Source organism: Pantherophis guttatus, chromosome 1 (assembly GCF_059756535.1).
Source record: "Pantherophis guttatus breed Tessera chromosome 1, ASM5975653v1, whole genome shotgun sequence".
Lineage (NCBI taxonomy): Eukaryota > Metazoa > Chordata > Lepidosauria > Squamata > Colubridae > Pantherophis > Pantherophis guttatus.
In genome coordinates, this window is record NC_142063.1 from 47,525,510 (window position 1) to 47,538,863 (window position 13,354).

The following is a 13,354-nucleotide window of genomic DNA, read 5'->3' on the forward strand; positions in this document are numbered from 1 at the left end:
CAGGATAGAAGATACAGAGATCACTCCTCATAGACAAGGCCGCAATTTCGGATACTCTGCGAGCCGAAGTAATTGCCAACAAAAATGCCATCTTTAAAGACAAATAGCGCAGGCTGATTGAAGAAAGAGGTTCAAACGGTGGGGCAGTCAAGGCCTGTAACACTAATGTAAGGTCCCATGTAGGATAGCGATGAATCGGCGGGGGCCGCAGATTGGTGACTCCCTGTAGAAAGGAACGGATTCTGGGATCCTGAGACAAGGGAACACGGTTATCTCCAGACAGGACAGTGGCCAGAGCTGCCACCTGACGACGAAGGGTAGCAGGGGCTAGTCCTTTAGAAAACCCCCCATGTAAGAAGCGTAGAATGTCCGGAACAGTTGCCGTCGTGGGGTCAACGTGATGTGAACTACACCAGTTCGCAAATGCAGTCCAGGAAGCGTCATAAATGTGAACTGTCGAGGGCCGTCTAGCGGCCTGAATGATGGAAATGACATCTTCCGATAAATGGTCCTTGAACAGCTTTATGCGCTCAAATGCCACACGGCTAATCGGAGCCATTCTGGTTCCGGGTGGCGTACGGCCCCTTGAGTCAGGACGACCTTGTCAGGTGGAAGCCTCCACGGTGGTTCGATTGACAGGTTCCTGAGGTCGGCGAACCACTCTCGACGAGGCCAATACGGCGCCACTAGCAGTAGATTCGCCCGTTCCTGAATTACTTTTCGGATCACTTTGGAGATGACAGGTAGTGGAGGAAAGGCATAAAGGAGCCCCCGGGGCCATGGACTCCGAAGAGCATCCAGGCCCTCCGCCGCTGGTGACGGGTAACGGGAAAAGAACCTCGGCAATAGGGTGTTGAGGGCTGTCACAAACAGGTCTACCACCGGCAGGCCAAACCTCGTCGCCAGGTCCTGGAACAGTCCGGGGTCCAGACGCCACTCGGCGTGATCTATCTGATCCCTGCTGAGCCAATCTGCTTCCCGATTCACAGCCCCGGAGATATGTTCGGCCCTGATTGATAGGAGATGAAGCTCCGCCCACGACAGAAGTCTCTCCGCCTCCTGCATCAGAGTCCAAGAGCGGGTCCCCCCTTGCTTGTTGATGTGGGTCTTGGTGGCCACATTGTCTGTTAGAATCAACAGGTCTTGGCGATACACACGATGTTTGAAGTGTAGAAGAGCGAACCTGACCGCTCTGAGCTCTAGCCAATTTATATTGTGCAGTTTTTCTGTTGACGACCAGACTCCTTGGGCTAGCTGGGAGTTGAGATGTGCCCCCCATCCTCGCAGACTCGCGTCTGTGGTTAGAACCAGCCTTGTCGGTTCTAGGAAGGGGGAGCCCCTGCTGAGAGCCGGAGACAACCACCATCGTAGGGAAAGCCGAACCGGAGCCGGAACAGACACTTTGAAGAGAGATTCCGCCCGACCCTGTTTCTGGAAAGGTAGCAGGAACCATTGAAGGCGACGCAGATGGAAACGTGCCCAAGGTACAATGTCTATGCACGATATTAGTTTCCCCAGAAGCTGGGAAAGTGTCAGAAGAGGGACGGTCCGGTTCAGTAATATGTGAGATACCAGTTGTTGAATGCTGGCTCTTCTGTCGGGAGACAGGAGGACAACGCACCGACTCGAATCTATCGTTGCTCCGAGATGCAGAATACGAGTCGTGGGGGAGAGATGACTTTTGTTGAAGTTCAAAGTGAACCCGTGGTCTTGAAGGGTCTGAACCACCAACTCCTGGTCTCGAATTGCCAATGCGGTTGATGATGACAGGATCAAAATGTCGTCGAGGTAGCATGCCAGACGAACGGGCACCTCCCTGAGCGACGCCGCAACTGCTGCCAACAACTTTGTAAAAGTCCTCGGGGCGGACGAAAGGCCAAACGGCATTGCCCGATACTGAAAATGGTGATTTCCAAACGCAAACCTGAGGTACTTCCTGTGCGACTGGTGGATGGGGACGTGCAGGTACGCCTCCTTTAGATCTACAGATTGCATCAGATCTCCCCGTCGGATGCAGCCGAGCAAAGACTTGAGGGAATGCATTTTGAACCGACGGTATAAGATGTGTTGATTGAGACGTCATAGATTCAAAATGCCTCTCCATTCGCCCGAGCTCTTTGGTACCAGGAACAGCGTTGAGTAGAAGCCGGTTTGGAGCTGATTTACAGGAACCTGTTCTATAGCTTGTATCTGTAACAGATGTTGAATCTCGAGAGATAGCAAAAGTCGTTTTTCCGGTTGGGGCGGCCAAGGACGATGAATGTAAGAGTCCCGAGGAATGGAAGTGAATTCCAAGCTTAAACCGTTGGTGACAGTTTGGACAATCCAGGCATCTGAGGTGGTAAGCGGCCACAGGTGGGAAAAGGCCTGGAGTTTCCCACCGATTGGAACCCGGGACGGTGAGTCACTTGCCCCTTCTGGCGTAGCGTGCAGAAGAAGAAGACCTGAAAGGACGTCTGGTGTTGGCTTGTCGGCGACCACGGTCTCGAAAGGCCGCCCGATCGGAAGCTGGCTGGTACTGGAACTGAGATGGTCTGTAATAAGAGGCGCTCCCAGCGCCTTGCTCCTGACGAAAGGGCTGCCGGTTATAAGGCACGTAGCGCCTATCCTGGCATTGAAAGGAGGTGGGCAGAACCTTCTTTTTATCCCGGTTCTCGACCAGAACGGGATCCAGGGAGGAACCAAACAAGGCCGGTCCTTTGTATGGAGCCGCAGTCAGACGCCACTTGGACTTGGCATCAGCTCTCCAGTTACGGAGCCACAAAAGACGTCGTGAGGAGACCGTTGAGGCCAGAGCACGAGATGCAAATTTTACGGCGTCCAGGGACACGTCAGCTGAATATTCAGCCGCTATCAGTTTAGCCAGATCTTGCTGCAAACGCGCGTCCTCTGGTGGAAGCCTTTCCCTTAGTTGACGCAACCACACCAGCGATGCCCGGTTGAAAAAGGAAGAAGAAGTGGAGGCACGGATGGCCCATGCTGTTGCCTGGTGTGTCTTACGAAAAGCCATCTCAGCCCGCTTATCCTCAAACTTGAGGCCATCCCCTGCTTCACCTACCAGAATGGATGAAGACGTGAGACTAGCCACCGGTTCATCAATCGTAGGCAACTGCAGGAGGTCATCCAGCACAGGAGCCGAAGCATAGAGCTTTCGATCGAATGAATTTGGGCCAGAAAGCGAAGCGGGGTGGTCCCATGGCTTTTGAATGACCTGGCAGAAAAGGTCAGGACACAGCACAAAGTCATCATCAGGTTGAGGCAGATTAAACAAATTGCTGTTTGGGCCAGGAGGGACAGAGGCAGAGGCCAGATTTGTGTTGTTGTCCATATTAGTGGCAGCTTTCACTTTGCGTAGCAGAGAACGAAACAAAGAAGGCTTAAACAACCCAGGAAAGGCTGGCTTGTCCTGGACCTCCTCCTCATCATCAGACATCTCAAAGTCCTCCAGGACATCATCCTCCCGGGCAGGATCAGGCCCGAGGCCATAAGAAACAGACTGCTGTTGTCCACAAGGAGGCTGTATATGACATGAAGCGGCAGGAACACAAACTGGAGTTGGAAAGGCACCAGTGGTCTGCTGTAACCCCACTTGGAAAATATGGGACATTGCCTGAGTGAAAAATGATTGAAAATCCACAGGCTGAACAAAGGCAGGGCCCGCTTCAGGGCGGAGACCAGCTGCAGTGGGGGTGAACGTGGCTTCAGGAGCAGGCCGAGAAGCCTGAGACAATTGGCTAGCAACACTAGAGGACCTAGACCTAGCCCTGACACCAGATTGGTTAGCCTGAAAGGAGGGTAGCCCCTGAGAGGTGGAAGGACAATCCACACACAAATCACCAGATATGAGACCTTCATCAAAGGAGGGTCCTGGGTTACAAGACTCTTCCTGGCCTACATTTTCAGCCACTGGCTCCATCTGTTGTTTTGCCTTGGCAAATTGTTTTTCTAGGGCATTGTGCCTACGCTGGGCATCTTTATCAGACTTAGAAGACCTGGTGGATCTAGCAGGCCTAGAAGATTTAGCCTTCTTCCCCTTGACCTGTTTAGGGGAGGGTGCTGGAGAAGGAGAAGGACTGTTGTCCAGGTCAGAGGAAAGGGCAACTGCCTCCATATTATCCATAATACCAACCCGTTCACAAAATCCAATAATTATTAATAATCAAAAGACAATGAATGAATTTCAATAATTAAAATTATGATAATTAATATATATATTTTTCTTTTTCTTTTTTTTTTTTTTATGAAAAGGCCACAATTAATAGGCAGGGAAAAATCTTCCTCCAATAAGGAATTAGACCAGAGAAATTAATTAGGGATGTTTACAGTTTTGTTTTGTTTTTTAATTAATAAGGCAAAGCAAGTACTTCCCTGAACAGCTCCAGGCATTTCCTCTCCAGACGTGTGGTAGATGCAGGTATAATCTGGACAGCGTCCACACCTGCCAACAAACCAACGACCCTGGAAACCAAAGCCCAGGTCGTGGTGGCAATAAGGCAGCTGGCATCCAACAGCTCACAAAATGGCGTCCCGCGATGGCATCCACAAACGAGTCGCAAGCCAGGCGAAACAAAGCGCCTACGGCTGGACCGAAGCTGCTCTCAATTCGGCTCAAAACAGAAGAAATCAGAAAAGGGAGTTTGCCAGCCGGCAGGGACTCCAGCCGAGAGGATCTATTCGCGACGAAAACCTCCGCAGTCCCTCGGCAATTTAGGTAGCGGCAAATGGCGGGAAAAAGGAGATCGAATAAACCGCCAGCCAAGCCAAGCCGCTAACGGCGGCCGGAGCCCCGAACCGCCGTTACGAACCTGCAAGCCTCTCTAATTAAAGGCAGGCAAAGTACAGGACTAACAAACAAAAATAAAGTAAAAAAATAAAATAAAATAACACAAACTTAAGGTTAAAAAATTAATAAAGTACAGAGGATAGACACCCTAATGCTCTTTGCAAATGGCTGAGTGAAAAGACTGAGGAAGGAAGCAGGAAGCAGGGCGTATCCAGCTCCAGAGTTTGATTGACACCCAGCCATGCAAATAGGAGTGAGCAGTACCCATGTTAAGGAGTGTCTGAGCAGCGAGGAGGAAAACAAAAGTATATTTAAAACAAAAGTATATTTAATATAAACGAAAAATGAAGAGGCCTTCCTTTCTCTTGATGAAGAGGCAGCTTGATAATATATGCCTGTTATTTCTCAGTCGTAAACCATAATGTGATTTATTTATTATTATGTGCAAACTTTGCCATAATTTTTGTTTAACCAAATGTCCTAATTTAGTTTTATATATAAACTCAGTCACTGAGTAAGTAACAATGACTGATTTAGAAATTATATATATATATATAGTTAGGGCTCATACATATTAATCCAGTTTTCCTAGAAAATGGTTTATTGAATAAAACACAAAGTAGTGTCAAATGTGGATAGATGTATAATTTTCTATTTATTTTGTCATGTTTATGCAGTGTATATTGGAAATGGTGACCCTTTGAGAGCTATACGCAACGAAATTTCATTTTAATGTATGCCGATTAATGTACATTCAAAGTGACATTAAAGTTTTAAGTCTAAGTAAATGATTTTAAACATATTTATATTAAATCAATAAAATATAATAAATGAAGTGCTTAGTGTCATATATTTTTCCAAAATTTATTAGAAAATGTATAAACTACTATGTAACTTTTCTTAAAATACTAGTCTGTCTGGAGGAACAAAGAAGTATTAAATGAATCTTTCTATTTGCATGAAGTGCTCTGTAACCTATGGTGACCTCCACTCCAAATCTCTCACTGGCTTATATATTTAATTATTTAAAACATTTATATAGCTGTCTATCTTATAACAAACTTTGGGGGGCTCCAAATCAAAAATTAAAACAACATAAAAACCATATTAAAATTATAAAAACCAAACACATTAAAAAAAAACTGGTGCCAAAGCCAAGTTTCCAATATACAGTCACCTCATGTTATTCCTTGTTGGAAAAGCCAAATCTTCGGTGCCTTATGGAAGGCTGGGGAGGTAGAAACCTGCCAACACTTCAGGTGGAAGTGTTCCACAGGGCAGCCATAAAAGAAGGCTCACTTCCTAGCACCCACAAAATGGCAATATTTAAGAGAATATTTGAGAGAAGGGACTAGAAACACGGCCACCCTATCTGAATGGATAGATATCCTAAGGGAAAGGTCATATACTTGGCCATATGTGATATTTAATATTAATGTGATATTTACCTTAAGTTACAACTGGAAAGAAACTAGGAGCCAATACAGCTCACACAGCAGAGTGTTACATGGGCAAACCTAGGGACACCCGTAACTGCTGCCATGTTCTGTACTAATTGAAGTTTTCAGGTGCAATTCAAGGGCAGACTCATGCAAGAGAGCATTGCAGTAATCTAAAGAATTTTATCAGTTCTGATAAGGGAATAAAATGCTGGGAAAATATATTTAACCATTTGTTAAATAGTAAAGCATTTAACTGTCTTTTATAAGGATGAAGATTCGTTCTCCAATCTTGTGGGTTGGTTTCCAAACGTTTCGTTACCAGGTTAGTTACATCTTCAGCAGAGTTTAGGGGATGTCAGTGTCAGTGTGCTTCTGTTTATAAGGGCTTTGTGTGGTCAGTAGGTCTTGTGATGGGTCAGATGGGGTGTGTGTCAAGTGAGGGTCTCGTAATGCCTCTCCATCTTTTCATTGTACGTTATTATTACTCATGTTGTCTTCAAAAGGCATGAAAATAAAATCAGCAATGAAATATTCGGATGAGCTAAGAAACTTTCTTTAAAATCAAAATCTGAAAACCAAAATGTGTACATTTGCAAAGAAAATCATAAAATTATGCAATTCAGCATAAACTGTTCACCTAATTATCTTTGTGTACTTCAGTACTATAAATAAGTACTGTTTCCTGGTCTTTAAATTGACATATGGAACATAAAGAACAATAATCAGATTAGGCAAGCAATCAGGATGATCAACCAAGACAGTAGGACAGAAACATGTTCCTTTTAGGTCATGCTACAGTTATAAACAAAGAAGCTACAATGAGTTTAATAAGGTTAATGAAAGATTATTTCTGGCAGTAATAGCTGATTTAGACCCTTTCACAAAAATTAATTTTAAATAAAGTATGTTTACTTAAAAGGAAATCCTACTAAATTTCCTGAATCCTGCTCTCTAGTAAGTATCAGAAGCACATTTAATTCAAGTCACAATGCAGACTTCACCATTATCATGGTTAAGAATGGATTCATATAGCTGCTTTTTGGTGAGTCAGCCTTCTTTCTGAATTACAGAAAGAAAAACAAAGAGGAAAACGATGCCTTAATTTTTAAAAAAACAACAAAAGCAAAATGTTGATTATAAATGGATAAAGGGGACAGTATTAATGTGAAAGAAAGATAAAGAATTTGGCAAAAGTGCTTTTGGTATTATTTGGAATAAAATAAACAGACCAGGCCTGTGTTGATTGTCTGATATCAAAGGGAAAAAATGGAATTTACAAAATAAGATAAATATAATAGGACTATGTCATTAAAACTATGGAAAGACAAAATGGATTAAGGGTGTAAAGAAAGAGAATGAAGAAAGAACCCCAAAAAACCTGTCAGACTATTAACTGCTGAAAAAATAGGAAGATTCTTAAATACCCACAACAGAGAAATGATTGGTAAAGGTGAGAGAATTTAGCAGAGATGTCAAAATTGATTAGAAAAAGATCAACAACTATATTTATCAGTGACTGGAAATCCCTTATGACTTTGTTTCCCTTGAAAATAAATCTATCTATCTATCTATCTATCTATCTATCTATCTATCTATCTATCTATCTTTAAGAATGTATATTAAATACAAAAAAACAAACAAAAAACAAAAAACAAAATTGTACTAGAAAGACAAAAAGCAAGTCTACATTAAAATAGTACATTTAGAAAATTAGAATGCCCTTTTTTAAGCAATTTCCTAAAAAGGAGGAACATAACTATGCATTCTATACATATAGACAGGGTGATATAACACAATGAGAGTCATAGATTTAACATTGCTTTATCAAAAGTGCAGAATCTTATTTTGTACAGGACAGGAATAGCTACTGAAAATATACTAAGGCATGCTAAAGGTTTTGTATATGAGGGCAGCTTTGATTTAGACAACTTGCTGGCTTAAAAAAGGAAGACGATTACTTTAGGAAAGACAGCTTGATCTCACTTTCTTTCCAAATTCATAGTACAATGCTTGGCACTAGGCACCACCCATTCATAACCAATCATCAGAATATATACCTTGTGCTTATGTTTATATTTCAAAACTTAATGCTCTGAAGATCTTGTAAGATATGTTCCAATTCTGTAGTATGGATATGTCACTTATATATCTAAAAGAATTATAGTGCTGAACCAGTTTCTGCAACAAATAACTTTTAGTCTTTTCAACAGAATACTTTTAAATAGAGTTCTAAGGAACTGCCTTCCCCTTGTTACAACGGCCTAGTTCAATCTCACAGAGAAGGCATGCTGCCAGTGCCATCAGCTAGAGACTTACATAGGTGAGCACCAGGAGAAGTACCTTTTCTGTTGTGGCACCCACCTTATGGAACATCCTTACTCCTGAAATTAGATTGGCCACGTCCCTTTTGATTTTTTTGAAAGGCCATCAAGATCTGGTTATGCTGTTGGCCTTGGGCTCTTTTTAATATGTTCTGCATTTCAGTTAAGCAAACGTATGAGCTTCTCTAGGTGGAAAATGACAACTTAATCATAAACATGTTCTTACTTTGGCTTTATCAATGTTTGCTATAGATGCGCAAGTAGTTGAAGATGTTATCCCATATAACATTTTAGTTTTAATTAAATCATGAGAGATAGTTACATATTTGCAGATTTTACACATCAAGCTCAGGTACAATATGGTTGGTTTGGTTTTGACACAGATAGTATAAATAGTATAAAACAGATAGTATAAAGCAACTGCAATTTGTATATTTTTAAAAACATTGTTTTTATCAGACTACTATAGTTATTAAAACTATGGTTAAATAAACCAGTTTATCACCATTGCATAGAGGCCAGATAAGAGTTTTCTGTAATGTTCTGCTCCTATCTATGATCATCTGGATTTTTGCAGCTTAGATCTGACAGTCTTAATAAAGGCCTCTGGACCAAACAAACTTCTTGTGATACAATAGGTAGGGCAAGACTTTGCATCTGCCTTACATGCTACCTTTATTTATTAGATTTTCATCCCATCTTTATTACTTTACAAATAACTCAAGGTGGCAAACATACTAATACTCCTTCCTACTATTTTTCCCACAGCAACCTTGTGAGGTGGGTTGGGCTGAGAGAGTGACTGACCCAAAGTCACCCAGCTAGCTTTCATGCCTAACACAGAACTAGAACTCACAGGCTCCTGGTTTCTAGGCCATGAAACTATGGTATGTTTGTAACTTCAGACATGCAAGGTTCTGTTAATTTAGCTCCATAATAAAGTAAATTTAGCTCATCTAAGTTGTGTGTCCTATCTGGTTTACTTGGGATGGCTTACATCAGTTTTGCAACTCTAAAGGTACAAACTTCCTGCTGACACTTTTAAGAGTCTGATCAATGGGGGGGGGGGGCTAAGTTTTTGTCTGACCATTGATTGCAGGCTCCCCCCTCTTATCAGATAGGCTGCATTTTTATCCCTTGTTCCCCAAAGCCATCCACACATTCTATTAATTCCGTTAAGCATCAGTTAATGATGGTATTTGGGACCAACATTCCTGTCGCTAAGTGAGTCATAAAGCACATCACATGAACATGCCAGCACATCTGGCATGTTAAACCCTGCATCATTGTTAAGTGAGGACATCACATGATCACCATTTGCAACCTCCTGCTGCTGCCTGGTTGCTTGTAGGAAGCCACAAAAAAGGTGCAAATTGCAACCATGTGACCTCAGGATGTTGCAATAGCTGAAATTGTAAGGATTGGCATCAAGTACCACTTATTCTGGGCCATCACAAGTTTAAATGGTGGCTGAATGAGTGGTTGTTAAAGGAGAACCACCTGTACTTGAAATCATGTCAGCTCTTAATTGGATTGTAACCTATCTCAAAATTATCTAATAATAAGCTATAAATATATATTTTAATTAAATAAACTAGAATTTTTCTTCCATTATGCATTGACGGTTTGTGAGGTAGGGGTTCCAGTTATGAGCCCTGCTGGAGTTAAGAAACCCTGGATTATGATCTTTTTCCAACTAATTCGCCACACAGAATGTGATATGCAGGAAAGGCACCATCACACGATTTTACAAAACGCTCGCGCCGAAAAGCAAAAAGATCTGCAAGATATACAAAAAAAAGAGAGTAGTTACTAAATCAAGACATCCACCCAAGGCCCCATTTTACATTTTTCCTGAACTCGGAAACATCACATCCAATCGTCCATCTCCTGCCCTTGTCTCTCCTCATTACCTGATCGCCAGGCTCCTTTTCCAGCAACTGGGAACACAGATCGGAACAGAGTTGGAATTTCCTCCGCCTGAAATAACTCAAGGCGTGGAGCAACGGGTCCATTTCCAGCCCCATAAGCGAGGCAAACGACTAATAACGCCACGCTAACACTCCACGCCCCCCCCCTCACTCCCCGCTGCTCCTACTTAGGCCCGACGTCTCAGCTTTGTTTTGCCCAGCAACGCTAACCAGGGTCCTTGGCGAAGGATGGGCGACTAAGCAACTGCCTGAAGGGCCAGAGAGTGTTTCTCTCCTGTCTCGGAGAAGGGAACGGGCCAGCAGGGAAACTCAAACATTTCAATGCTGGCAATGACTGCTGAAGGTTTTCGAGGTTGCGGAGTACGTCTGATTTCTCTGCCTTCGTTCTGGATTCACGTCTCTTTTTCGGGAACATTAGGGGTTTCTGACTGGTTTCCTCTCGTTATGTGGCATGAAAAATGCTAAAGTAGCAGGTTTTTTTTATAGCGCGCAGACTGCAGAACCACGAAATTTCATGTGTTGGTGGTTCGTGATTTGAACTTCATGAACACTGCAGAGGAAATTACTTGGAGAAATAGAATTAACATAATTTTATTTCGTAATAGCCGTTAATAATCATCTTTGATCAGTCACAGAAGATAAACGTATTTCATTATTTTTACCCAAGTCAAACTTGAGAAACTAATTTATTGTGTGGTGTATGATACGATAATGTACTGTGTGGTTAATTTGTGGTTCAGTGTGTTATGCAAAATCCTGAACATTGAGTTAACTCTGGAAAATCTGGGGACAATTTTTCTCTGCTTAAGGCTCAGGTTTATTATTGTTATGGATAAAAGGGGGGTGGGAACCGGGAGGGAACACCAAGCTGGTAGGAATAGGTAACACTCCAGAAGATAGGCTTAAGATACAGAGGGATCTTGACAGACTTGAACATTGGGCTCTAACAAAATGAATGGTGAAAAAAGTAAGGTTCTACATTTAGACAAGAAAAACCAAATGCACAGGTATAGTATATAGGTGGTACCTGGCTCAATAGTAGTAACTGAGAGGGATCTTGGGGTCCTAGTGGATGATCACTTAAATATGAGCCAGCAGTGTGCTGCAGGTGCCAAAACCAACACAGTTCTAGGGTGCATTAAAGGAAAGATAGAAACAAGATCACGTGAAGTGTTAATACCACTTTATAATGCCTTGGTAAGGCCATATTTGGAATACTGTATCCAGTTTTGTTCACCATGATGTAAAAAAGATGTTGAGACTAGAAAGAGTGCAGAGAAGAGCAATAAAGACAATTAGGGGATTGGAGACTAAAACATAAAGAACAGTTGCTGGAATTGGGTATGCCTAGGTTAATGAAAAGAACTAGGAGTGACATGATAGCAGTGTTCCAATATGTAAGGCAGCGATGACTAACTTTTTCCGGACTGAGTGCCCAAAGTGGAGAATAGCTTGGTCAGCTGGCCGTCGCGCGTGCGGGAGTGGCAAAACCCAGAAGAGCAGCGTTCCATTGCGCATGCATAGGCTGGCACCTGAACTTCTGGGTTTACGTTGCATGCATGTGCAATGGCCAGCTTTTTGTCAGGTGCGTGTCCGTGCTGGAAACCCAAAGTTCTGGTGCCGGCTCGTGCATGCACAACAGAACACTGCTTTTCCGGGTATTGGCGCTCCCGTGCACACGAAGGCCAGCAAGGCCACACATTCCTTGCAGGATGGTTTCATGTGCCATTTCCAGCACACAGACAGGCATGCAGTGACATAAAAGGTTAACCATCACTGGTATAGGGTTTCCTGCCTGAGCAAGGATTGGACAAGAAGACATCCAAATTCCATTCCAACTCTGTTACTCTGTTCTGTTCTGAAATTGTCCTTAACCCGTCTGAACCCTACTCAATAACTTTGATGTTTCACACATCAAAGAAAAGTGCAATTTCCTTAACTATGATCTGCTCAAAAAAACAAAATGAATTGAGTTCAAGGAGTCTGTCAAACAGGATTTGGATTTAATCCTCCACCCCATAGCTAACTAAATTTCTTTTTTCTTTCTTTTTCTTTTCTTTCTGAAGGAAATACTGTATACATGCAGGTATGTTTATATTTCCATAGGTGAGAGATAATTGGGATCCATTGATCAGTAGTGAAATGTAAAATTTGTTACTACCGGTTCTGTGGGTGTGGCTTGGTGATGGGTTAATGTGACTGGGTGGGTGTGGCCCACTTTAAAAAAAAATTTTAAAGCATTTTTTCTACAACCTTAAGAGGTTGCAGAAAAAATTGCTTTTAAAAGCCTCTGACATTCAAGCAACTCAGCTGGGATTGCCAGAGGCTTTTAAAGGCATTTTTTATCCTACAACCTCTTCAGCCGAAGAGCCATGCGATCATCAGAGACTTTTTTTTTTTACTTTTAAAAGCATTTTTTCGGCCAAAGAGGTTGTAGAAAAAATGCTTTTAAAAGTAAAAAAAAAAGGCTCAGATGATAGCGTGGCTCAGTTGGGCATGGGGGGGGGCGCAGGGATTTTTGCTACCAGTTCTCTGAAACATCTGTTGCCATCGCTACCGGATCGGGCGATCCGATACAAACCAGGAACATTTTACCCTTGCCATTGCTGTTATAAATGGTGAATCTTATAGTTTCTATCTTTTATCAGGTATAGGTAGGCATATACAGTAGTTAAATAACAGGTGCATATGCAAGTATTTTTTTGAAAAGGAAAAACCATCCAGGACTTCTTTCAGCTGATGTTTACAGTCTTAGATTGATAACATTGTACAGGATTTTGTCAATATAATATTTTATTAATGTTTATTATACTTTAGTATATCAATCTCTTTTGGAATGGTAAGATACTCTTAATTCAAGGTTATTTTTCTTTGGGT

At 42.4% G+C, this 13,354-nt stretch overlaps 1 protein-coding gene across 2 annotated transcripts in view; it reads right to left on the minus strand.

Moving 5' to 3' along the window:
* Positions 1-10,700, minus strand: part of TTC8 (tetratricopeptide repeat domain 8) — a 35,011-nt gene extending 24,311 nt beyond the window's left edge. The window contains exon 1 of one of the 2 annotated variants that reach the window (XM_034418300.3): positions 10,460-10,700. In XM_034418300.3, the coding sequence (XP_034274191.1) occupies positions 10,460-10,573 (114 nt within the window). In that variant the 5' untranslated portion in view covers positions 10,574-10,700. Of the gene's footprint in view, positions 1-8,586; positions 8,732-10,459 lie in introns of those variants that run through there. The other variant, XM_087873070.1, reaches the window with a different exon arrangement.
* Positions 10,701-13,354: the final 2,654 nt, after the last annotated feature.